The sequence below is a fragment of the Eupeodes corollae genome, chromosome 1, assembly GCF_945859685.1.
Source record: "Eupeodes corollae chromosome 1, idEupCoro1.1, whole genome shotgun sequence".
NCBI lineage: Eukaryota > Metazoa > Arthropoda > Insecta > Diptera > Syrphidae > Eupeodes > Eupeodes corollae.
In genome coordinates this window covers 109,127,831-109,151,522 of record NC_079147.1, presented here as the reverse complement: position 1 = coordinate 109,151,522, position 23,692 = coordinate 109,127,831, and the positions used below count along the sequence as shown (strand labels likewise).

Here is a 23,692-nt window from a genome sequence, read left to right as displayed (position 1 = left end):
TTTCGACATCAAGAAGTACCATACCTGTAAAATTTAGCTGGTAAAAATTACCAGACCTTAAGTTACTTTTTATGTGTTTAGTAATTTTTTGTACTTGATGGATTGTACTGTGATGCAATCTGAAGCCGAACTGCTCGTTTGGATAAATGTTATTATTGGTTAAGTGTGAATTTATTTTAGCTTTAATAACTTGTTCAAAACATTTACTAATTGAACTCAACAAACAAATAGGTTTTTTGCAAGCTTTCCAATTGTTTGAAAAGTAGCCAATTTTAAGACATTTATTAAATAACTCTTGCAAGTATTTTAAACCTAATGTTGGTAAGTTTTTCAAATATGTATTTTTAATGCCATCAAAACCAGCTGATTTCCTTGTTAATTGAGTTGCTGACAATTGATTCAATAATGTTATTGGTCATGTTGTTATTGGCCATGTGGGTTGCAGAAAATGTTTCTGCTAGAACATTTGATTTTTCATTGTTCGTGATCAGAACCTACTTTAAAGCAGGAATGTGGGTGTTTTTCTTCTTTACGATTTTAACTACACTCCAGAAAGGCTTACTTCCTTTATCTAAACCCGCAAGATTTCGATTCCAAGATCGATTCGTATGGTACCAGATTTAATCCTTTATAATTATGTTGAGTGTTTTTACTGCATTAAGTAAGTTGGGTTCTCGGTTTCTTATCCATTTTCTTTTAACGAAATTTCGATGTTTGATCAGATTTAATCTACAATTACTCAGCAAAGTTATCATCTCCGCAGTAAGCTTATTTATTTCTTTCATGGAAAAGAGATCTTCAGAATTATTGCTGACAATGTTGTTGTCAGTAACAAGTTGAACCTAAATTAATTTTTTAGTATTGAAATGAAAACAGAAGTATCGCAGAGATGAATTGTACTATTAGTGAAGTTAAATCAAACAAAGATGGCAGAATATTATTAATTGACAGCAACGATTATCACCTTGAAAAACAAGGAAGTGCGGTTTTCCGATGGAGCTGTTAGCAGAGAACGAACAAATTTTGCAATTGAAGACTAAGTAGAACTTAAAGATAAAGAACATATTGTTTTGCAGAATATCCCTAAAAAAGTAGTGGAATGTGAATCTTCTTCCAAATATGTCTCGTGTTCGAATGACTTTGATTAAGGGATTGCAAAATATCAATGAGATTTATTTACCGGATGTTTAAAAGCATCTAGACTCTAAATGGTGAATTATTTGTATTGTCAGCAAAAGTAAGTGGTGGCAAAAAAATTATAATATCTAGAAACAATGTCCATACTGGTTCTCCTAAAAACAGCAAAATGTTGTTTAATGGACGGTATATTTTATGTCGTTTCCACTGTCATACGTCTATTATTTACAATCCACGGTCAGTTGGACAACAGTGTTATCCCACTTATTTCTGTTTTATGTCAAAAAGACAAGTAAGTGTTATAAGATATTTTTTTGCAACTGAGTTCAAAATTGAGTAACAGCCCGAAAGAAATACTGAGAAAGACATTTTTAGCTGCGAAAGAAGTTCTTTCTCAGGACAATAAGGATTTGAGAGCAAATACGGATAATGTAACGAGTTTGCATAACAAATAAAAATAAGAATGATCCAAATTCTTTGTTCCACCCGAAGAAGTCTCCTCCTATTATGACTCCTTGAAAAATAGTTTGAAAGGTGAGAACGACACACATAGTTTAGCAGAATGTTTCAAAGTGTATTACATTCTTAATAGAAGTAGGCAAGAGCAATACTCACCTAACTTTTGGTCTGTATATGACAACGTAGAATAACAATTCCCGCTAACGCAAAATAATGCCGAAGCATGGCTTTTATGGCTGAATATTTAAGTTAGAAGAATAAGTTTCAACTAAGGCATCTTCCCTTATCCAGACGGTAGGGAAAGGATTCCCGAGATGGAATCGACGTTGGCGTCTGCAGTTCCAGTAAGACTGAACTACTTAGTTAACACCTTATAGGGCTTCTACGACTTATTCGGAGCCCACACCTATAAGGAGAGTTTATCTAGCTCTCCGTCCTTGTAGTTAAACAAAAGATCTGGCCCTCCAGGTCGGGGGTTATGCCATCGGGGTGACTTCCTGACGACGTAAAAATCTCCTAGTTGCGAAGCACCGAGAAATTTCGGATACGGACGAATTTGCTGTTGACAACCTGGAATGTTAGGTCCCTTAACAGACCACGTGAGGCCGAAGAATTAGCGGAGGCCCTAGAAGCAGACTTCTACGCCATCCAGGAAATAGGATGGGATGGGCCGGACAAAAAGAGGATGTAAACTGCTATGTTTATATTTGGATATTTGAATGTTGCTTTCTCATTATAGTCAGGCTTAGGCAACAAGTCTTGATCTAAAGGTGCATCAGCGAGAATCATGACAATGCGCAACAAGGCTAAATTCGGCACATTAGCTTTATACATATGCCCGCAAGCCCCTACAGAAAAGAAGGATGACAACACTAAAGATATGTTCTTCGAAAAAAACATATGAGCATTGTTCTAGCTACGATATTAAAATTGTCGTGGGCGATTTTAATGCCAATCTGGGAAGGAAAGATATCTTTGGTGGAATAATTGGAAAAAATAGCGTGCACTACAACACTTCCAACAGATTCAGGCGCATAGATTTTGCTGCAGGGCAAAACGTCATGGCAGTCAGTACGCGTTTTCCACACCTCAGCATCCACAAAGGATCTTAGAGTTCTTCAAATTAATCTACCGACAACCAGATTGACTATATTGCAATCAACTCCAGACACGCTTCCAGCATCATGGATGTCCGAACTTTCCGAGGTGCTAACATCGACTCGGATCACTACCACGTTGTAGCCAAGGTAGCACTTCGGATTTCCAGACCCAAGGGAAAACAGGGAGATGCTGTAAGAAGGTATAACGTCGAACTGCTACAATCGCAAAAGATCGCCAAATCCTTCTCCGACTGAGTTACAAGTAACCTCTCTTGACGTTTTCTGCAATGTATCGAGAACCAAAGGGAACATTGCCAAGATGCAATCAGAGACGTGCTGGGTTTTAAGCAACCACCAACGAGGAAAACCCGGTTTGAAGTTGGTTGAGGTTCTCTTACACCTGCGTGCGCCATCTGAGTCGCGGTCTTCTCCTACTGCGCGGTGCATCAGGATTGGATTCTAAGACTTTTTGGGCCAGCCATCTAAGTCGTTGGACTTTAAATTCTGTTAACTTGGTCAGTGTCACTCTACAGCTCGTACAGTTCTTCGTTGTATCTTCTCCCCTGCTCACTATCTATGCAGAGGGGATCAAGAATCACAAGGACAAATTTACTCTTCAAGCATCCTACGACGCTCTCATCCAGCCCAAAAACGCTAAACTGTCACGGTTGATCTTCCAATTATGTTAATTGAATGTAGCTTTGGATGATTGTGCCCACAGTGTTGACAGTTCAGTTTTGCACAGTTCATTCCAGAACGATGTTAAAGAATCGTATCGATTAGATCTTTTCCGATCTTGATAGAGCAGTGTGCATTCTCCATCGTCATTCTGCACAAGGGGATAAGTTTGACAGGTATGCCACAACTAGAGAGCTCTTTCCTAAAGGAACTGTAATACACGGAATTATTGATAAAGAGATGGTGGTTATCGATTTAAAGTTCCTGGGTTTTTCCAAGATCTGCCGTTGTGTGAATATTTGGTCGATAACGGGCCTTCCTGGTCTGAACCCACACTGATAAGGCCCTATCAAGTTTTTGACGAACGTCTTAAAACTTTCATATAATATTAATATGGCAGAAAGGATCTTACATGCAATCTTTAGAAGACTGATGCCTCTGTAGTTCCCGCAATTTAGAGGGTCTCCGTTCTTGTGTATTGGGCAAACTATGCTGAGATTAAGCTCATCGAGCACGTTTTCTCTAGACCATATTTTGCAGAAGAGTTGGTGCATGCTCCCTACGAAATCATCACCTGCTGCTTTAAATAATTTGGCAGCAATGCCGTCAGCTCTAGTAGCTTTGTTGGATTTCAGTTTAGACATAGCTATCTTCACTTCGTCGAGCTTGGGTAGGCGAAATTGTTGACCTACGTCAGCTTGAGTGGTTGAGTGGTTTTATCTCCATTATAGGGGAATTCGATTCGCCATCGCCGTCGTTAGGGTAAAAGGGATGGATATTTCAAAAACTTAGAACTTATTCAAAACAACATTTTGCATTCGATAAAATAAGTTTAATTTCAATACCTATCATAGATATTTTAGCCGAAAACCGATTTTTACTAATTTTAGGTGTATTTCTTGAAAATTGCGTAAATGCGTATACAAACCTTTTATTTGTTTAAATTTTTAGTTTCATCTCAATCATTGTATTACCTTTGAGATACATCGATAATGGTTCAAACAATTTCCAAATATATTAAAGAATGTCTCCCGCTAGAGTGAAGAAAACAGGACCAAATGACTTCCATAATTCAACGCACATTGTTTCTTTTAAGATAGAAACTTTATATAACTTTCAAATTTGTTTAAATAAAAAACGACAAAGTTTTCTTTTTTATTAATTTTTTATTTTTTCTTAATTTTTCATTTATTCTTTTTTTATATATATATTTTTTTGTGTGTGATTTTTCTGCCATTTTTGTTTCATTTTAAAAATCAATATGGCCAGTTACATGTTTGTTTTTTTAATAGCAATAATAAGAATAATAATACAATATTTATAATAATAATGTAATAATACTAATATTAACACATCAAGACATATTTTGTTTGTTTTTTACATTTACAATTGTTTTTTTTTCTTTTTGCTATGTTTTTCCATATTTTATTTAAATTAATCTTAATTTTAGTATTTTAAATATATCAGTATATTTTTTTTTTTTTTTTTTTGTATTAAATTATTTTTTAACTATTTTAAACTTCCATTCTCTTTGACCTTGTGTGGGTACCCTACCTATATCGCTTGATGACTAACTCTGTACAAACACAATATATATATTTTTTGATAAATTCTCTCTCATTTTATTTTTCTTTTTTTTTTTAATATTATCACGGTATGTTTTTTTTTTGTTTTATTTTTAGTTTACATTTTTTATAAATATTTAAATTTTTGCAAAGAGGAAAAATTTACATATTTTTTTTAATGATAAATTGGCTGCAAAAAAGGACGATTGTAATTTGATTTTTTAACACATAACTTTTTCCCTCAATGTCCTTTCCATTTCCACACATGATTCCACATTCCACATTAAAATGTGTGCATTTATTTGTTATATTTATAATATTTTTAAATATATACAAAATGTTTTCTTTAATTATTTTATATTTTCTGTGACAAAAATTTAGTTCTAATTTTATTACTAACTATACACAAGATATAAATTTTGTTTTTTTTTATTAAATAAAAAATAAAATCAATTTTTAACTACATTTTATTCTATATTATATCATTACACTGTACAGTTATGGCAGATTTGTGGTGTATTTCTATACATATTTAATTTTTATATATATGTAATATTTTCCGCCCCATTTCGGTCAAATTTTAACCAAAAATTTAGGTATGCAACTTTTTACCATAGCTATCTATAAATTATAGAAAAGCGGTTTAACTTAATACAATTTCTGCTACTTAAAAAAATAAACTTAGTTAAACAAAAATTATGTTCTTTTTACAAACAAAAATAAAAGAATTATAAAATAAAATGTAAATAATGTGTAAGGTCCTTAAATAATAGGAATTGCACGCAATTTATGTAATTCGTAGCTCAAATTCATTACTAAAATAAATTAAGGTTACGCCTGTATAAATCAAAGTTAAATCGCACTGGGTTCCTGATTCTCTCCCCCGTCACACATTCAACAACCCCTTTATAAGCCACCCCCTCCCCCTGCTCCCTTCCTGCTTGCACTCAATTAAAACCAGCCATTTCTTTTATTCTCCTTAGAGGGTTGTATTGTAAGTGTACTGTGTATAGCTCGAAGGATGTTAAAAAGTAAAGGGGTAACAGTAGTCTCCTTATTCGTATTCACACTGTGGTTGTGTTTTGTTCGGTGGCGCGACCACTAATTGCATGATTTTGTGGCATGGTGACTTCTGTGCTGAATGATGTAAATATGTAAAATATGTCCAAGCTCATAAATTCACCTGGCTGACTTTTTACAATGATAACGGGTATAGGGTGTAGGGTGTGTAGGGTGGAGGTACATATATATACATATTTATAGAAAAAGAGGTCATATAAATCATTTATATGCTTGCAAGGATATGAAGTCAGTTAAGTCCCAGTTGTAGATATTATAAAGTTGGTGGTATAAACTCATCCTAATGTGGTAAGAAGTTTTGGTGACAAAAATAAAAATCATTATTTTGTGGTGTTTTCTGTTTCTGTGTGTGTTTTTAATTGTAAATCGGTCTAAGTTGCATTTGAAGTAAGTTTTAATTAAAAATATTGCTGTTCAAATTATTCCCGCTCCATCACGTGTAGTCAGGCCTCCATGTGCCCTGAAAATAAAAAATAGAAAAAGGGAAATTTTAAAATCGAAAGTTTAATTATCACTAAAATAAAAATTAAAAAAATAAAATTCAAAACGAATATTTTGAAAGTTAATTAAAATAACAAATTTAAAATTAAGTTCGAAAATTAAACTTACCATGGAGCTAAGTCCTAAGTGGTATGACTGGGAATGAGGTACAACACCTCCTCCTAATGAACCGGCTGTTGAGAAACCTCCTTGTAGTCCGCTTGAGGCACTCAATGCACCCATTCCACTGGCATACCATCCTCCGTGCATATGAGCATGAGCTGGATGCAAACCTCCTGATAAGTGTCCATGTTGTCCTGTAAATCAAAAAAATAGGAATTATTAATTAGATTTTAATTTTCTATAAATAAAAAACTAAACAAAATCTTTATAACTTTGGAAACAGTGATTACAAATATTCTACTTGGATTCGATCTTCGTTCTAAGAAAATAGAAATTAACGTACTCAAGCTTTGAGAAAGCTAAGTGTTCGCAGCTCATAAGAAACCACAAATAAAAATTCTCATTTTTGAACAAAATATCAGGAAAAACGGAAATGATGGATGCAGATACTGAGCACATTTTGGGACACCCTTTACAGGCTTTACAGAAAGTTACATACCTTCTTATAAATTAAAACTTTGTATGTTTTTGTGTTTTGTTCCTTGTCAACAAATGACTTTAACATAAATTCATTTTACCCCTGCATTTTCTCTAGAAATTTAAGTTCTTAGAATTTTATAAAACTAGACTCAGTAGACAAATGAGATTAGAGTTTCCATCACTAGGCTAAAGTCGAAAAAACCAGCTAGTGATGGCGGTTAACAGGCGCAGCTTTTCAATCACGCGAGAGGGCTGATCTAGTGAGGAGCATGCACCAAATCATAACCAAAATCTGGTCGGAAGAAAGAATGCCCCACGAGAACAATTAAAGCACTATCTGCTCGATTCATAATAAAGGTGAAAGCCTTCTCTGCGCCAACTACAGAGGCATCAGCTTTTTTCAACATTGCCTCCACGACTCTGTCTAGCGTATTATGATTAGCGTAACTGATTCACTATTACCAGTGTGGTTTCATGTTTAGAAACCATCGAATAGATTTTCACACTCCTCCAGATCCTAGAGAAGACCCTAGAGTATAAAATCGATACGCACCATTTTTTCATCGATTTCAAAGCAGCCTATGATAAACGTCAACCTTGTCATGTTGAGTTTTGGTATCATTGCCAAAATGATACGACTTATCAAGATGATGTTGAAGAATTCTTGTTGCTGCGTCAAAATTCGTAGATGCTCAACCGCAACCTTCAAAACCACCAGAGGACTTCGACAAGACGATGAGCTGTCATATATATAGCTGCTTCTATATTGTTCTTGAGAGATTGGTGCTCAACACAAACGTTAACACCAATGATACCATTTTCCAAAAATTCTCAAAATATTTTGGATATGCAGATGACTTCGACATTATGGGAAGAAGCAAACGAGCAGTTAAGGGTTCCTTTTCCGGTATCGGTATCGGTAAAGCTAACAGAATTGGTCTTGTGATTTACGAGGACAGAAAAGGAAGTGTTTGCTGTCATCAAATAGAGACGATTCTTATCGAAGACTAGGTCAGAACGTGACCATTGATAATTTATCTGGGTACTGCTATTAACTTTGCAAATGACAGCGCTGAAATTAAACCTAGTCGCTGTTTCTTTAACAGAAGTAGGCAATTGAGGAATGAGGCCCTACCGCGAAGTACCAATGAGACACTGTACAAAATCTTGATCTTCTCAGTCCAAATGGATGAAGGATGCTTTGATATCTCGAGGGGAAGGTTCTACGTACGATATGTGGACTAGTTTGTGTCGACTGGCAAAATAATATCTGGAGGAGACGCATCGTATCGTATCGTATCACGAAATTTACGAGCTGACCATTGTCTGGTCAAAAAACTACGTGTTCAACGATAAAGATGGCTGGGGCATTGCCGTAGGGTAATAAACGCTAAGTCTGAGGGTACCTACTAAAAGCAGATGCAAACCTAATCTCCGGTGGAGTGATAAAGTTGAGGCCAAACACACTCCACCAGCTTGGAAACTGAAGACTGCAAGCTAGAGACAAGCTCATCCAAATGAATCCATTTACTTACGTCAATTTAATTAAAAAGTGTTGTTTCTTTTAATTTAAACAAAATACATAAACTATTACAATATTAAAACTACTATAAGAACTGCCCCACCTTGCCCCTCTCCCTCCATTTCTTAAGTCCTCCACTCAAATCTTTTAAAATATTATTCATCATAATGTGTAACCTCTGACCACAAAATATAAGTAAACACAAATTTTCCAAAACAGCAAAAACTTATAAATAATATCAAACAAATTTTAAACTTACCCATAGACGTTGAGAAACCACCTCCAAAGCCTTTAGAATCCAATGGTTTCATTAAATCGCTCATACCCAAATGACTACCAATAGGAAGGCATGCACCGCCAAGCCCCTTCTTTTTCTTTGACTTCGAAGATAGCTTTCGATTTCTCGTTTGTATACCCTCCTTCTTCATTGTCAGAGGACGATTAACCTAAAATATAAATAAACAAAAATAAAAATAAGTAAAAATATTTCTTTTAAAAAAAAGTAGATATTATTCAAAATAAACAACAATATACGCGCAACATTTTTGAAGAGCATCATCAGCAACTCAACTTATTGTAACAACACAATAGTTCATTTTTGTTGTTGTTGTACTCGTATATATAGAAGTGCTAACAACAACAACAACAAACTAGAAAAGAAAACCCCTGCCCTGAAATGCCTTGATACTTTTTACGATCTACTTTAACGATAAGCCTCCTAGTCTCTCTATGCGCGCATTTTTTATCTTTCATTCAAATCTATAGAAGCGCGCAACGATATTGAGTTTCCACAGAACTCAAAGTATAGGTACTCCTCAGGCCTTGATGCGGCTCGGTACTGGCGGAGAATGCGCTTCATCGTCGTCGTCGTCATCGTCATCGTCATTGTCGTCATCATTAGTGTCAGACATTTCGGGGCGTGAATATACCATCATCATGAAATGCATTTTTCTATCCGTCGCTCGCTGTCCAAATGAAGGAACAAAGGCTTCCCGGCAGAGCTCAGCAGTCCGCTGATCTTTACTTTATTTAGAAAAGAAAATACATAACTAGTGTCTACATATAAATCGGTGGTGAATATATTTGTAGAACAGCAGCCGAACAACAAACGTGCGACAATTGTAGCAACATTATATTGTTATAGTTTTATTTTTCCGTCGTTTTTGAATTAGGTTACCCTTATACCTGGTTTTATCAAACCCTTACCCGTAGACGACGAGCGACGATACCGATTTATACCTTTTAAGTGAAGAGGACCGCTTTTGATATTGTTGCATCACATTCAAAAACATAGGTAAGGGAACTAACTACTTAAGGTGGGCATCCCTCCCGATTCTATATCAAAAACCCAACCCAAAAAACCCAACATGATTTTCTGATAGGTTTCCTGCGGTACTTCCAAGAGTAAGTTAGAGTGAGAGACAAAGACCGGATCGCTTACATTCGCGAGACTAGTTTTTGCGCAAAAAGGGCTTCCGCCTAGGTTCTACATATACATAAAGGTATAAATAATTGTCGGGTAATAGATACTTTTCCACAGTTTCATTGTTAGGGAATTGTTACCCATCATAGAAACTACTGTGTTATGTTGTTTTCTTGTTTAGGGATCATCATTTGTATTTTATTTTATTCTTCAAAGCGGGAAATCTGTTTTAAGTTATTCTTCCTTTTTTGAATATAAAAGGGTGCTGATTCAGAGAGGGGAAAGAGGAAACGGATCAAGCAGAGATCAAGTGGGGTATTAAGTGGTTTCAAGAGCGGTATTGTATACCTATGTGTTTTTGAATCATATTGTTTTTCTTTTTTTTGGAAAATTTGTATTTGACATTTTGTTTTGTTGAAACTTTCAAATCACCAAATTTTGATCTATCCATTTTTGAATATAAGAATGACAGATGCCGAAGAGTTTTGAAATAGAAAATGGGTTTTTAGAGAAACGGAGTACTTAGCTATATTAGAGTGCCACCTTGAGTGCTAAATTAGATCAATCTATGAAAGTTTTTTTAGATTTTTTAAATTTTTAAATACAAGCGTCTTAGGGTTTACTGTGAATCACATATGTAACAGTAACGAAAAATACAATTACTCTTTCGTCTATCAAAGAAAAATTTGATTTAATCCTTTCTTCTATGCCATAAACTATACTATTTTGAGTCTTGTAAGTTTTTGTAGATTCGTAGCTCAGAAGGTCTTACAAAATGTTAAAAAAAGAACGAACTGCAAGTCCAGAAAAAAAAGTCGAGAGAAGTATTGAGCTTTTTAAATTGGGAAATGTTGGTTGAAATTTCAAAACTCAGAGGGGATTGCACAATGTAGAAACTAGAAAGAGCTATCTGCAAATCCAGAAAGTATTAAATACAAGAAAACCATTGAGCTTTTTAAAAGGGGAAAAGTTGGAAAGACAAACTAAATGGAGAGCTGTCTTTGTTCTTTGAAATAAACGTGCTATAAGGATTAAGAAATTCTAATCTTTATAAATTTATAATATCGAAAATAGGGTATTGGAAAAATCAACCCCACTAAAGTATTTTATATTTCAGGAACATAACCCCAAAGTATCACTATCTTGTTGTGATTTAGATGCCGAAAGCATAATCGTTCAATTTGCATTTGTTGGGACAAAATTCTACCATTTCTTTAACAAAACAACATTTTTTAACAATTTAAACTGTCAAAATAACGAATTTCGTGGCCTCATTTACATTCCATTTATTTTTAAGGGGCCAAAAGTTATCATTGAGCATTTTGTTTCGAAATTAAAAGGCGATTGAGAGAATTAAATATGTTATGTTTTGTTTAACGCTAAGCTTTCTATTCGTTAGTTTTTACTTTTTCAATGATGGAACCGTCTTCAATGAACGAATTTTGGAACAAGGAAGCGTTCCATTGTATTTGTATTCCCACCTGTCCGTTCAGCTTTTAATGATTAACTTTAACCTCAAATGTTTTACTTCAATAAGGAATCAATCAGGAAATGCTTGATTTTCAATCAGAAAATGTTTGATTTCTAATCAGGAAATTTGTGTCCCGTAATGAAAGAAATTTTCAATGATGGGTATAACCATCCTGGTGAAAAAATTCCGATGATTGGTTTTAATAACGAAAACCAATGATTATTACAACTGGTTCTTAAGTATCTTTCTTAGCTAAATATTTGGTGACAGAAACATCTCAAGAAATTCGGCTGCTGAGAACTCAGAAAATACAACATTACTCCAGTCAAGTTTTAGAAAAAAAGTGACAAATACTTAAAAATATTAAGGAACAAACTTGTAAGCATTTTTAAGGAGCACATTCTTCCGTGTGATATTCACTTCTAATATAATGCATAGACATCATTGATGAGATAAATCTTCCGATGTAGCACATCACGAATGTAAATAAAATTACTTGTTCTACTGCTAATTATGAAACTGTATTAAAAAACCAACTTATACCTAACAACTGCGAGAACCTCCTCTACCTACGCCGATGATTCCCTAGCCTATTGCATAACCATTTCACCGCTTATAGCTGTAAGGAAGGTCAAAGGTCATCCATCGACTCTTTGATTTTTACCACAAGTGGTGTATTAAAATCAATGCTACAAAGTCTGAACTCATTTCATTGCGAAGACTGTTTACTTGTCAGAAGAGGACTGTCATTTTAATGAGTTGATTAGAGGATCCCAAAGAAGATCAAATGCAGAAGTCTAAACCTTAAATTTCCAGACGGATCGTCACTGTTAATAAAGAGAACTATCATTTCTTTTAGTTGATGAGATCAACCTACATGATAAGATAGTTCTAAAGAACGCCAGTTGGGTCTTCCATCGTCTTTATCCATTCATGAAGTGAAGTACTGGACTAAGTAAACAGACCATACGCTCCAGACCTTTAAGCAGCTGTTGAGACCAGTCATCAATTATAGTTTTGCAATTTGTTATCTCTAAAAAACAGCCACCAACAGAATCAGCTGAAAGCCTTCGAAAGGAAGAAATTAAGAACCTGTACTGTTGCATTCTTTAACAGAGAGGGTCAAAAGCACTACAGCAACGAGCGAGGGTATCAACTCGAGGGTAACTTCTACTATTTTTGGCTAAAAATCTAGTAAATAATTCAGCGAATCAACCGAATCAGCTCATTAGAAGGATAATTACTCAAAAACGACTACCGAAATATCTGGTACCTCAGCGTTAAGGACATAATGGATGAAGAAATAATAAAAATCAACAACGAAGATGCCCAGTAATTCGACTTCAATTTTAAGTCATATATGTACTTGACAATCAACACAAAAATCATCTAACTTCTTCACACGTTATTTTGTCTTCAATGAATCTTAAATATGCCTTCCGTTTCTCCTATATATATACCTTTATACTTCATTTTCACTTAAAATTTCTTTAGCAATTTGTTTGTTGTTATAAATCCAAGTTTAAATGATATCAATTCTCAATCCCAATCAAAAGACAGCCCATTCACTTATCTCTGCCCACTCATCATAATATACCACAGTCACAGTCGTCGCAACACTCCTAACTGGTATTACCTTTATAAACATTGATCATAAACTTTCATCAGATTTAATTACCATGTTCCATCGCATGTACCTATCTAAATACCTATAAATTGGAAATCACATTTATATAGTATATGAAGTTTGTATTTAGTTGTTGTCGAACATGCATTCAACGTCAAAACGTCAAAGACAAAATAATTTGATTTTCTCACAAATTAACTTTCTGATTCGGATGCCATCACCATAACCATCATCTACATCTACCTACATACTATAGGAAAGATGCCAAATATCAAGCAAAAAGACCTGCCCATCTATACAAAGCCCACACGCACGCCATCACTATCGCCACTGAAACCGTCAGACCCAACAGCAGTAGCACAACCATCAGGTTATGCCATAGCTAACCTAACCTAATAATAATTGCAAACGACCGAATTCGCAACTAAATTCGTTCAATCTGCTGCCATGCGATGCGAAGCGATGCGATGACGTTGGCGTCTTATCGAGATTGGACAATGTCCATGGATTTTGACGGAAATAGAAAATGTTTTTCGTTAAACGTCGTCGTCGTCAATTTGGCAGTCGTACGTAGCATAAAAGCGAAGCGTCAAAATACCTACTCACAAATTTGTGTAGCGATTTGTTTCGCTGATATGCGCGAAAAGTATACTCCTAGTTTTGCAAGCGTATTTCGAAATTCGACATTCGACACTCAGAATCAAGTACGTTGATTGCATACGAAACGGAACAAATGTATGACGGGCGACGGCGGCGCTGCGATGTTGGCGCAGCGGAATGGTGTTGAGTGTTTTCTATGTATACACACGGTTCCGTTTATATTGAAATTCATTACGATCTGCGACATATGGAAACACAGGGTGTATTTTTCTGTAGTGGGGTACCTAAAGCAGGAGAGGAGTTTGGCAATTTAATTGTACCACAAAATCCATTTAAAATATAGCAACAACTTGATGATGATGATGATGATGGTGGACATTATAATTAATTATAATTACATTAAAAATTTATTTAATTTTACAACATTTCAATTTTTCGTTAGATAGGTTTATGAGCTTGTGACGTGATATGAACGTGGTTAAGGGTTACGCTTTGTGCCAGAAGCCTGATGTATCTACTATCTCACTTCCCACTATATTTTTGTATCTCAAAGTCTCCCTATATCCATATGGCATGGCTGCGATGCGATGCTGTGGTTCAAGATTGTTATCTCTCTAATTAGTCTGACAGAAAATATAATGTTCTCGCGCTCGAGAAATGTCCTGATGAAGAGAATTTGTATCTTTTTTTTTTTTGTTAAATAGTAGATAGAGATAAAGTATATTTTTTAGATAAAGGTATTTTTTGTTGCATCTACTTTGTTGTCGCCAAAACTGTGCGCTGCGCACCGATTTATCGCACTTATGCGATCAAAAACCAGCAAGTTAACCGCATCAACAGCAGCAGCAGCAGAAGCAACAACAGCAGCGGCAGCTTCATCAACACAGCCCGCAGCCACCTCAGATAAACGGACAAGAGTGCGTCAGATGAAATAGTATTATAGTGGAGGAATATGGGGACCTACATAACTATAAAATTTCACATGAATAGGTATATCGCTGTACAACATCCAGAGGGGCTTATCGTTATGTTTACATCACAGTTGAAGAGGAGAATTTATCATCTCACTCGTAGTTTGAAAAATAAGAGTTGCCAGATATCATGCGTCAGTGTGTTGACGGTTAAATAAGTTGTTACAAAAATTTGTTAATAGAAGTGTGTTTTCCATTAGGAGAGACTAAGTCACTGGGGACTTTCAATTTAAGCCCAATATGACGTCATTGAAAGGTAAAGGTAGTTGTTTTACAAAAATAAAGAAAAGATTATTAAAATTGGTCCTTCGAGCCGGATTTGCAGATTTCCCATGTTTATAGAAAGACAACAGACTGATGCTGTACAGAGACTGAGGCGAGTGTAAGCATTTCGAGTCAGGTTTGAAGGTTCATGAGGGGGGGAGGGTATTGGATCAGTTCCTCCTCTAGAATGACAATAACACATATTCTTTTACTGAAATATTCATATATATTATATAAATTCAATCATTCATGTCTTGATGCGAATCCAGAACAAGTTAATTGTCATCTTCTAAAAAATCAAGTGTCAAAAGAAACATGTTTGTAAATTCAAACGAATATTTTTTTTTTAATTACATCTGCCGAATTTATTCGTAATGTCAAGAAGTGTGCACTCGAAGGTGTTAAGAGATTCAAAGGCAGAAATGAGTTTAGAAAGTTCTTTGAAACGAAATCCACAAGTGCATCAAACTCGAATTGAAGGCTGCTTAGACTAAAGTGGAAACATAATAATATTATTTGAATAACAATTAATGGTGAGGACATTTAAGGACCTCTTCTGCAGACTGTATAACGGCGACAATGAACCATATTTCGCTGGCAGGCAGGATAATCCATTCAATTAACACGACGAAAGACAACAATCCCGTCGTCGCAATTTAGACGAAGTAAAGATTTACAAAACATATATACGAGTACAAGCTGAAGTTTAACAAAGCCTCTGGAGAAGATGGCTTGAATTCTCAGTTCTTCAAAGCAGCTGGACATAATTTTGTTAGGAGCATGCCCGATCAATGGAACCTGAGTATTGTTTGCCCGATACTGAAAATGGAGATCCTGTTAGCTTTACCAACTATAGAGAAATTAGTCTACTAACCATCACGTACAAAATCTTTGGTGCCGTAATATGTGAATGTCTAAGGCCCATCGTTAACAACCTGAGAAGTTCTTATCAATATGGCTTTAGACAAGGAAAGTCCACAGTCGATCAAATATTTACATAACCGCAGATACTGGGATAATTTCGAGAACATCAAATTGACACCCGACACATCTTTAGCCTCATATGATAGCACCTACAGGGACGAGTTGGAGGACGAGGATTATCATGGAGAACGCGCTGCTCCATAAAGGTTGAAAACATCTTAGCCGTACCTTTCGATGTCAAAAAAGGCTCTTAACAAGCTTGTGCGCTGTCATGTGATTACTTTAATATCGTTCTAAAAGTAATCGTCTAGAGCTTTTATGACAAAACTGATGACATTGACATAATCGGAAGAGCTCAGCGTGATGTTAACGGAGCTTTTGTTAGTTTTAAGGCAGAGTGGACAAAAATGAACTAAGCGGTTTTGGGACAAATCCAAGTACATGCTGTCATCAAGAAGGGGCCTACAACACCGACGGTGTCAAAACATCGCCAGACAAACTTAACTTTGAGGAAATTAAGGATTTTGTCCATCTAGGCTTCCCTATGAATGTGAAAAACAACAAGATCAAGCGAAGATTTACTCTTGCAAACCGCTTATTTGTTTGGGCTAAGACAGCAATCAAGCAGCTAAGCCCTCTATCAAGAAGTATGTCCTATTACAAAAGGGAATGAAAGCACCTTGGGTCGTTTTTAAAGAAATGTTTTCGGCACGACCTAAGGGCCCGTATACATACCTATAGAAAGTGAAAGAAGGAGAAGATGGAGCCATGAAGGATAGAAGCTCAACGCCTGATATAGCTTGGTCAAGTAGAGCGTATGAAACTAATGCTCCGACTCGAAAAGTCTTCATATTCCTACAGGATGTCACAGTGTGCTTTGTGTGGGCTGGAGCAGACACCAGTGTTCAGTGTCAGACTCGGAGCGAGTAAAACCAAAAGTTTTTGATTTCCGTATGTCGGTGTCTCGATCAATGTGGTGTGTATGGAGATGCGTGTGCACATCTACTATACACTTGCATCAGCTAAATCATTGTTGAGTGCGTCGCCAGTTGTTTCTATAAAAGCTTCAAGCTTCAACGTCACTCATTCTGATATTTCCTCTTTGAGATCTCGTTTACAACCAATGTGTGTAATGTTTTATGTGCCGTGTGTGTCGAAATGCCACACCAGGTGTCAGTACCTCGGTATGCACACAAGTGTGGTTTCTATGGGATGCTTAAGAATGATGTGTTGCAAACTGTGAAACCAAACACACTCTGAAAATACTTATATGACAGGTGCATTATGTGGCTGGCAGTATAGCGCACTAGTTTAGTGACAAATATTGACTCCCAATATTTTGTCTAACGTTTCAAATTTTAAGTGAAATGCGTCAGAATAGGCTAAAGAAAATAAATAATATTAGGAAACCTTTAAATTTCTAGTTCACTGAATAAACGATTGGATTGAATTATTTTAAATAATGTTTGAAAAATTTATTTTTCCAAAAAACAGTGTCAGTTAAGTAAAATTCTAAGTTCTTCGTTGTGAATCGAATTAAAGTTTAAAGAACCTTTAGAGTGGCAAAACGGCAACACTAGTACGTAATTATTTCCTTTTTTCTTCTTAGTATTACAAAATTACGTTACGAGTCTATCTCAATCCTAACCATCCCACCGTCAAATGCGGTGAGATGTTTGGAGTACATCAACGCGTTTGGATGGCGATATTGTGGCGGCATGTTGTACCCTACACAAAAGACAATTTTTGCATTGAAATTCCTAAAGCATTCGTCTTCCCGTAGCAGCACTGCAGCAGAAACTGCAACCTTATACTAACAGTGCAGTGCAGTATGCATGCATATTATAATGTGAAAGAAGAGTTTTTACATTATTAGCATTTTACCAACGTAACTAAACACCTTACTAAGTGTCGCAAGCAAGGTATATCAATCGATTGAGAGAGAAATCAAATTATCCATGTCCCTCTTCCCATCATTATTTTAATCATCATCATAATTATTATCATCTATTGCAACGATATGTTAAGGTTTGTTGATTTTATGTGAGTTCTGGGATTTCTAATAAAATTATTGCTGATGTCATCAGGTAATGAATTAATTACGAATAAATAGCAGCGGGTGGTTGAGAGAATATAAACAGAGGGAGTAAGCAGCGGCGCGGCTGGGTTTGCCTCCCACAGAGTTACTAACTATTTACAACTAAGGATGAGGACAAAATAATTGTCTATACCTATACCTATATGTTGTAAGGGTAAATTTTTGACATAACCACTTTATTTCCTGCTGTGATTAGGAAAGGACACTTTCAAGAGACTTTCCTTTTACCTACTTATACCTTCCTATCCGCAGACCTACCTGCGATATAGAACATGGTCATATTCGTCCTGGTGGATGGCGTCAGGATGACAAATGACAAGGTGTTTGTTGTTTGTATTTCGTTTATGTTATATATACTGTACATTGTCTAGGAATGGACTTTAGTTTTTCCATGAAGGACACTACACTTTCTTTTGTATCTTTTGTATACGTTGGATGATGACCATGGCATTGGAAGGGAATCCGATTTGGACTGGCGCCTACACTAACGATCATCATCAGGGACTTATTGTGTGTGCAATTTTGCAGAAAAGGAACACACTTTAAGTGAGGATTTTGTGAAATTTTATGATGCGATTCATTTTCGTTAAAGGTACCAAAACTGTGGGTGATCGACCGATGAAAAGTGACTGTGCAAAATATCTATATTATATATGTTTCGGATTGTATTTTGTTATGTATAAGTTCAACTTAAGATTACTCATATGAAATAAGATGTTTTGGCAGAACGGCACGCGACTGATGGGCGTTACGGTCGATTTGAGCACGTAATTTGAGGCAATATGGTGTAGGTACTAAGAGGTTTGAATTGAATTTGAATTTATTAAGGAACGTTAGAACAGACGAAGTGTATGGACTTTGACCAGCTTGTTATGCAAAACGAAAGGCTAATACTTAGTCGTAAGGTTTATTCGATCTTAAAGTGAAAGAAAACTAAATAAATTGACCTCGTCACAGTGAACATGTACATTGTGTCAACTTTTGTCTGAATCCTAACAAAGCCGCTGAAGCAAATGGCTTTAAAGCCGAGACCTTTAAAGCAGCTGTAGATATTTGGTTAGGGGCATGTTTCAACTTATCTTTAAGATATGTTCGGAAGAAAGCATGCCCGATGAATGAAACTTCAGTATTGTTTTGCCCGAACCTGAAAAAAGTAGACTTTCTAAACTGCACCAAATATAAAGGAATCTTCTATGTGAACGTCTAAAGCCCATCGTCTTTATCGGTTTGGTTTTAGACCAGGAAAGTCTACAATCGATCAAATATTCACATTACGGCAAATCTTCAAAAAATTCAAGAACATCAAATCGACACTCACAATCTCTGCATCGATTTTAAGGCCGCATATCACAGCATCTACAGGGACGAGGTGTATAGAGCCATGTCTAGTTTTGCCATCCGTGTCAAACTAGTCTGTCATGCGGTTTTCTTAACAACGGCCTTGAAAGAAAGCTCCTTCCTTAGCACTTTAAAAAGTCTGTCCAATTACTCGCACATACTGAAGATATTGACATAATCGGGAGAACTCAGAGTGATGTCAATAGGACTTTTATGAGTGAGTAGACTTAGTCCGAAATATAAAAGTCATGGACACCAATCCTCCGTCCCGGAAATTCTTCGAATTCACATCCACAAGGCAGCGTAGTAAAGGAAGGCTGCGGATCTGGTGGTGCACAAATGGAAAGTGACCTCACCCAACTTGGAGTGCGCAACTGGAAACATCTAGCTAGGGACCGAGCTAGATGCAAAAGTTTGTTGTGTGAGGACCTAAAGCTCACACAAGCCTGTAGCGCCACCTTAAGTCAGTCAACTTTTTTACTTGAGCTTGAAAATATTTGGTTCTTGTTCAAGAACTATACACCAAATAATTTATATAACTGTGGCTTAACTCACATTTTGTCGGAACTTGAGAAGAAAAACTTAAAACCAAATATAGCATCATAAAATTTTAGAAATAGTTTTTTTAAGATGATGAAGAATATGAAAGTTCTAAATAGCAAATTTATAGTTAAGTTTCTCAAAGCTATTTAAGAAAAAGACTCACAATTTATAGCTTTTTAAAAGTAAAAGAGGGTAACGAAATATTTAAAACACAAATACAAACTCTGCCAAGGATAAAGGACACACCTAGAAAATCTTGTAAATACCTTTAGGAAATAATGTACCTTACACCTGTCCCTTAACGTTTTACCAAAACTTCACAAATAAATAAGTTTAACTGCCCTTAAGAGCAACAAACGAGGATTTCACCACTTTCCAAAACTTTTAAGTAATCTATACCTAACCTACATTGGAGGGTATCATTTATAACTTTGAATGTCCTTGACTGACATGTAAATTTCACTTTTTACCAAAAAATTAAAACAAAAACAAAAAAACTTTCTCCAAACATGAAGTGCTAAAAAGTACCCCAAAAACATATCTACCCTCAAGCTTAAAAAAAAAAAGAAGTTAAAACTCTTACAAGAAAAAAATAAAAAAAAAACACCCATCAATGTATCAGCAAAGGACATTAAATGATTTCATTACCGTCCCATCAGGACTAGGTACCGTTTCCATTGCTATATAGCGCGCACCTTGTTAGGCGCAATAAGGAATTAATGGAGGAAGGAGGAAAACGAGATAAAAATTACCCACTTAATTCATGTTTAAAGTGTGAGCTGATGCCGTTGGCTTTTGGCGGCTTTGACTCCTCGCACAAAAAGTGTCAACTAATTCATCAAAATCCCCCGCACACTTTTTCTTATTTCATCAGAATTCATATCCTTTAAGGACAAAACCAGCAACCAGTACGAAAACAACAACAACAACAAAAACAACATTAAAATATTATAATCTGTATTAAAGCGGAAAAGGGATGAAATTGAATTTACCTTCCATGCCACTGAACTGTATACAAAATTCTATACATTATAAAGACTCAGGCTATAGCTACTTTCTAACTTCCTAGGATAGGAACATATCGTATAGGTATATAGTATATAACAACCCTGATGACGATATGATAGCGATGTTCTTTCTAATTCCCTTTCAATATGATTTTTCATAATACAACTATAGAGTCTCAAAATCTAGCAAATGTCATTTATTTAATCTACCGTCGGCGTCGCCGTTGCCGTCGTGTGTTTATCGCGTATCGGCAGGCAGACTGCATCCGTCCACAATGTGTATATCATGAATATGGGGCTGGTATGGTATAATATCGTCTATAGGATTATGTCAACCTATAAACCTCCTTTCCCAGCATTATTTCCCAATAAGTAACAACAAAAGATGCACAAACATAACAGCAAACCATACACAGAAAACAGAAGCTGTTCTAAAGAGAAATTGAGGTCCTGGGAGGATATAAAGTGGGTATAATTTCATTTCAAGAGTCACAGCATAACATTTATAAATGTATCACACACTATTCCTCTTTCCTACCTAAGTCCGATATGGATATGGAATGGAAGCATCATCCTATAAGGATATTTTAGGGGGAGGAAATGGTGTGTGAAATCGCTTAAGCACTTAACGAGGGCTGAAAATCTTCAATTCCGCTTAGATAGTTTATCTTTTTTTTTTTGGTGAGTTTGTTCTGAAATTTGTTTAAGGATTTATAGCGAAATATATTATAGTACCAGTTCATTTAATAGTGAGACAAGCTTGTAATAATTTCCTCTAGTTTATTAGCCCTTGAATTTGTGCAGTGCTTGCAGTTTCCGATGACTTATTTAACATCTATAAACCGGGGTGTGAGTGAACATAGTTCGCTCAGTGTGATACCGGATTTCCGAGGAACGTTTATATAGAAAACCCCCCTCTGATTCTTAAGTTCTTCTTCTTGTTTTTGATTTTCCCCCATAAGATACTTTTTTAAGATAAAGGGAATTTTTAAAAATAAAGTTTTGTATACTTACATTGTGAAGTTTATAATAAAGACCGCAGGCATTGCATACTGGTTCACCACTGGCGTTCCGCCGCCAAAGGGTTGTTGTTGTGGTTTTGCAATTCGCACATGATGTCCCCGCTCGCTTGGCCGCGCTCTGCAATGACTGCAAAGTCAAAAATTGAAATTGGAAATTAGTATGATAAAAGTTCCAGGGTTTTCTTAAAAATACATTAGGACTGTTTTTTTTTGGAAAATTCATATCCGTAGTACAGTAGAAATTTATATGAGTAACAAATACAACATTACTGCAGATTGACTTTTATTTGAGTATCGAAAGCAAATTATTCAAGTGTTTAATTTTTAGATGTTTAAGTGTTTTTGTAGAGTGGTGTCCATAAGCTTAATTATTTATTTAAAATCGTTAAATAAAACTAACATTTTATTGACTTAGAACTGATGGTTATAATATTGACCCATTAAATAATTCCAACTATAAAATAAATTTCAAATGCTTCCTATGACTCGTGAGTGCTGGAAGGTTTATTGAAGCGAGCCTTTTAGAGTAAGGGAGAGTTTGTTTGTTCATGTGACCTTGGGTAAAAACGCATAAGTCTTTTCTAAATTGCTCCAAGATCTGCTCTATGAACGGCGTAGTAAAGTGACTATACTGCAAAGGTCTTACAAATGAACCGAAGAGAAGCTTTAGAACGTAAAGGTCACGGATTTCTTAACCCTGAAGTTTAAATGCTCATTAAAAGTTAACTTGGGATCAAGAATAACACCTTAATCAGAAAACACAGAGATTTAACTTAAATTACATTAGGTATAGGGTCTTGCAATTACGATTTTTATTGTAGCATTCCTCAAATATGATAAAATATGAAATAATCAGCCTCGGAACGCGCCCATCGTCTCTAACAAACATTTTCTTGCAACGGGTGGAAAAAGTGGAGTGCTTTCGATGCCTTGGAAGTATCGTCTCCATCGAAGGCGGAACCGAACAAGACGTCATCTGCCGCATTGGAAAATCAAAACCGGCGTTCGGTATGTTGTCGGAAATTTGGAGGAATATATCAGCTTAAGAACAAAGCTGCGACTGTTTCGCACAAATTCCGAAACTGTGCTTCTTTATTGGTGCCATTGTCTATTACAAGAGCTACAAACCTTCGTGAGTAGATGTCTTTGCAACATCATCAGGATTTTCTGGCCATACCGTATATCAAATGATGTTCTTCAAAAAAGGACAGGCCAGGAACCTACAGACTCTATAATACGAAGGCGTAAGTTGCAATGGTTTGGTCATACGCTTCGAAAAGGTAACAACTGCATTATTGCAGGCCAACCAATTCAGTGGAATCCGCTAACACAAGAAGAAGAGCTGGACGACCGAGAAACACATGGCGCAGGGCAGTCAAGGCGCAAATAGCGTCACTAGGCAAAAGTTGGAGGGAGCTGAAACACATCTCCGGAAACCGGACACGATGGCGCGTAGAGGCCCTATGCCCCTTAAGGGTTTCCCAACGGACTTAACTGGTCTAAGTAAGTAAGTAAGTAAGTATTCCCTAAATATAATAAAGTATTGTTGCAAAACTAAACAGTCAGAAGTTGATTTTATACTTTTGAAATGATTAATGTCATCAATATAAATAAGGTCGGACGAATTTTGTATTTTCAAAATCAAGTCGTTTGTAAATGAAATTGGACCTAAATGGCTTCCCTGAGGGTCACCAGAATTTACAACAAATTGATAAAGATATCCAGAAAGAAATTTGAAAAGACTGGATTGGTTACAGATATTTTAAGGCCTTCGCAACAT

The 23,692-nt window shown here is 35.9% G+C and overlaps 1 protein-coding gene across 1 annotated transcript in view; it reads right to left on the bottom strand.

Moving 5' to 3' along the window:
• Window positions 1–4,666: 4,666 nt before the first annotated feature.
• The window catches only part of LOC129941441 (GATA-binding factor C-like), a 51,935-nt gene continuing 32,909 nt past the window's right edge, over window positions 4,667–23,692 (bottom strand). The window contains exons 4-7 of the mRNA XM_056050066.1: window positions 21,905–22,050; window positions 8,884–9,070; window positions 6,629–6,816; window positions 4,667–6,479 (exon numbers count right to left, since the gene is read on the bottom strand). Of these exons, the coding sequence (XP_055906041.1) occupies window positions 6,453–6,479; window positions 6,629–6,816; window positions 8,884–9,070; window positions 21,905–22,050 (548 nt within the window). The 3' untranslated portion in view covers window positions 4,667–6,452. The remainder of the gene's footprint in view (window positions 6,480–6,628; window positions 6,817–8,883; window positions 9,071–21,904; window positions 22,051–23,692) is intronic.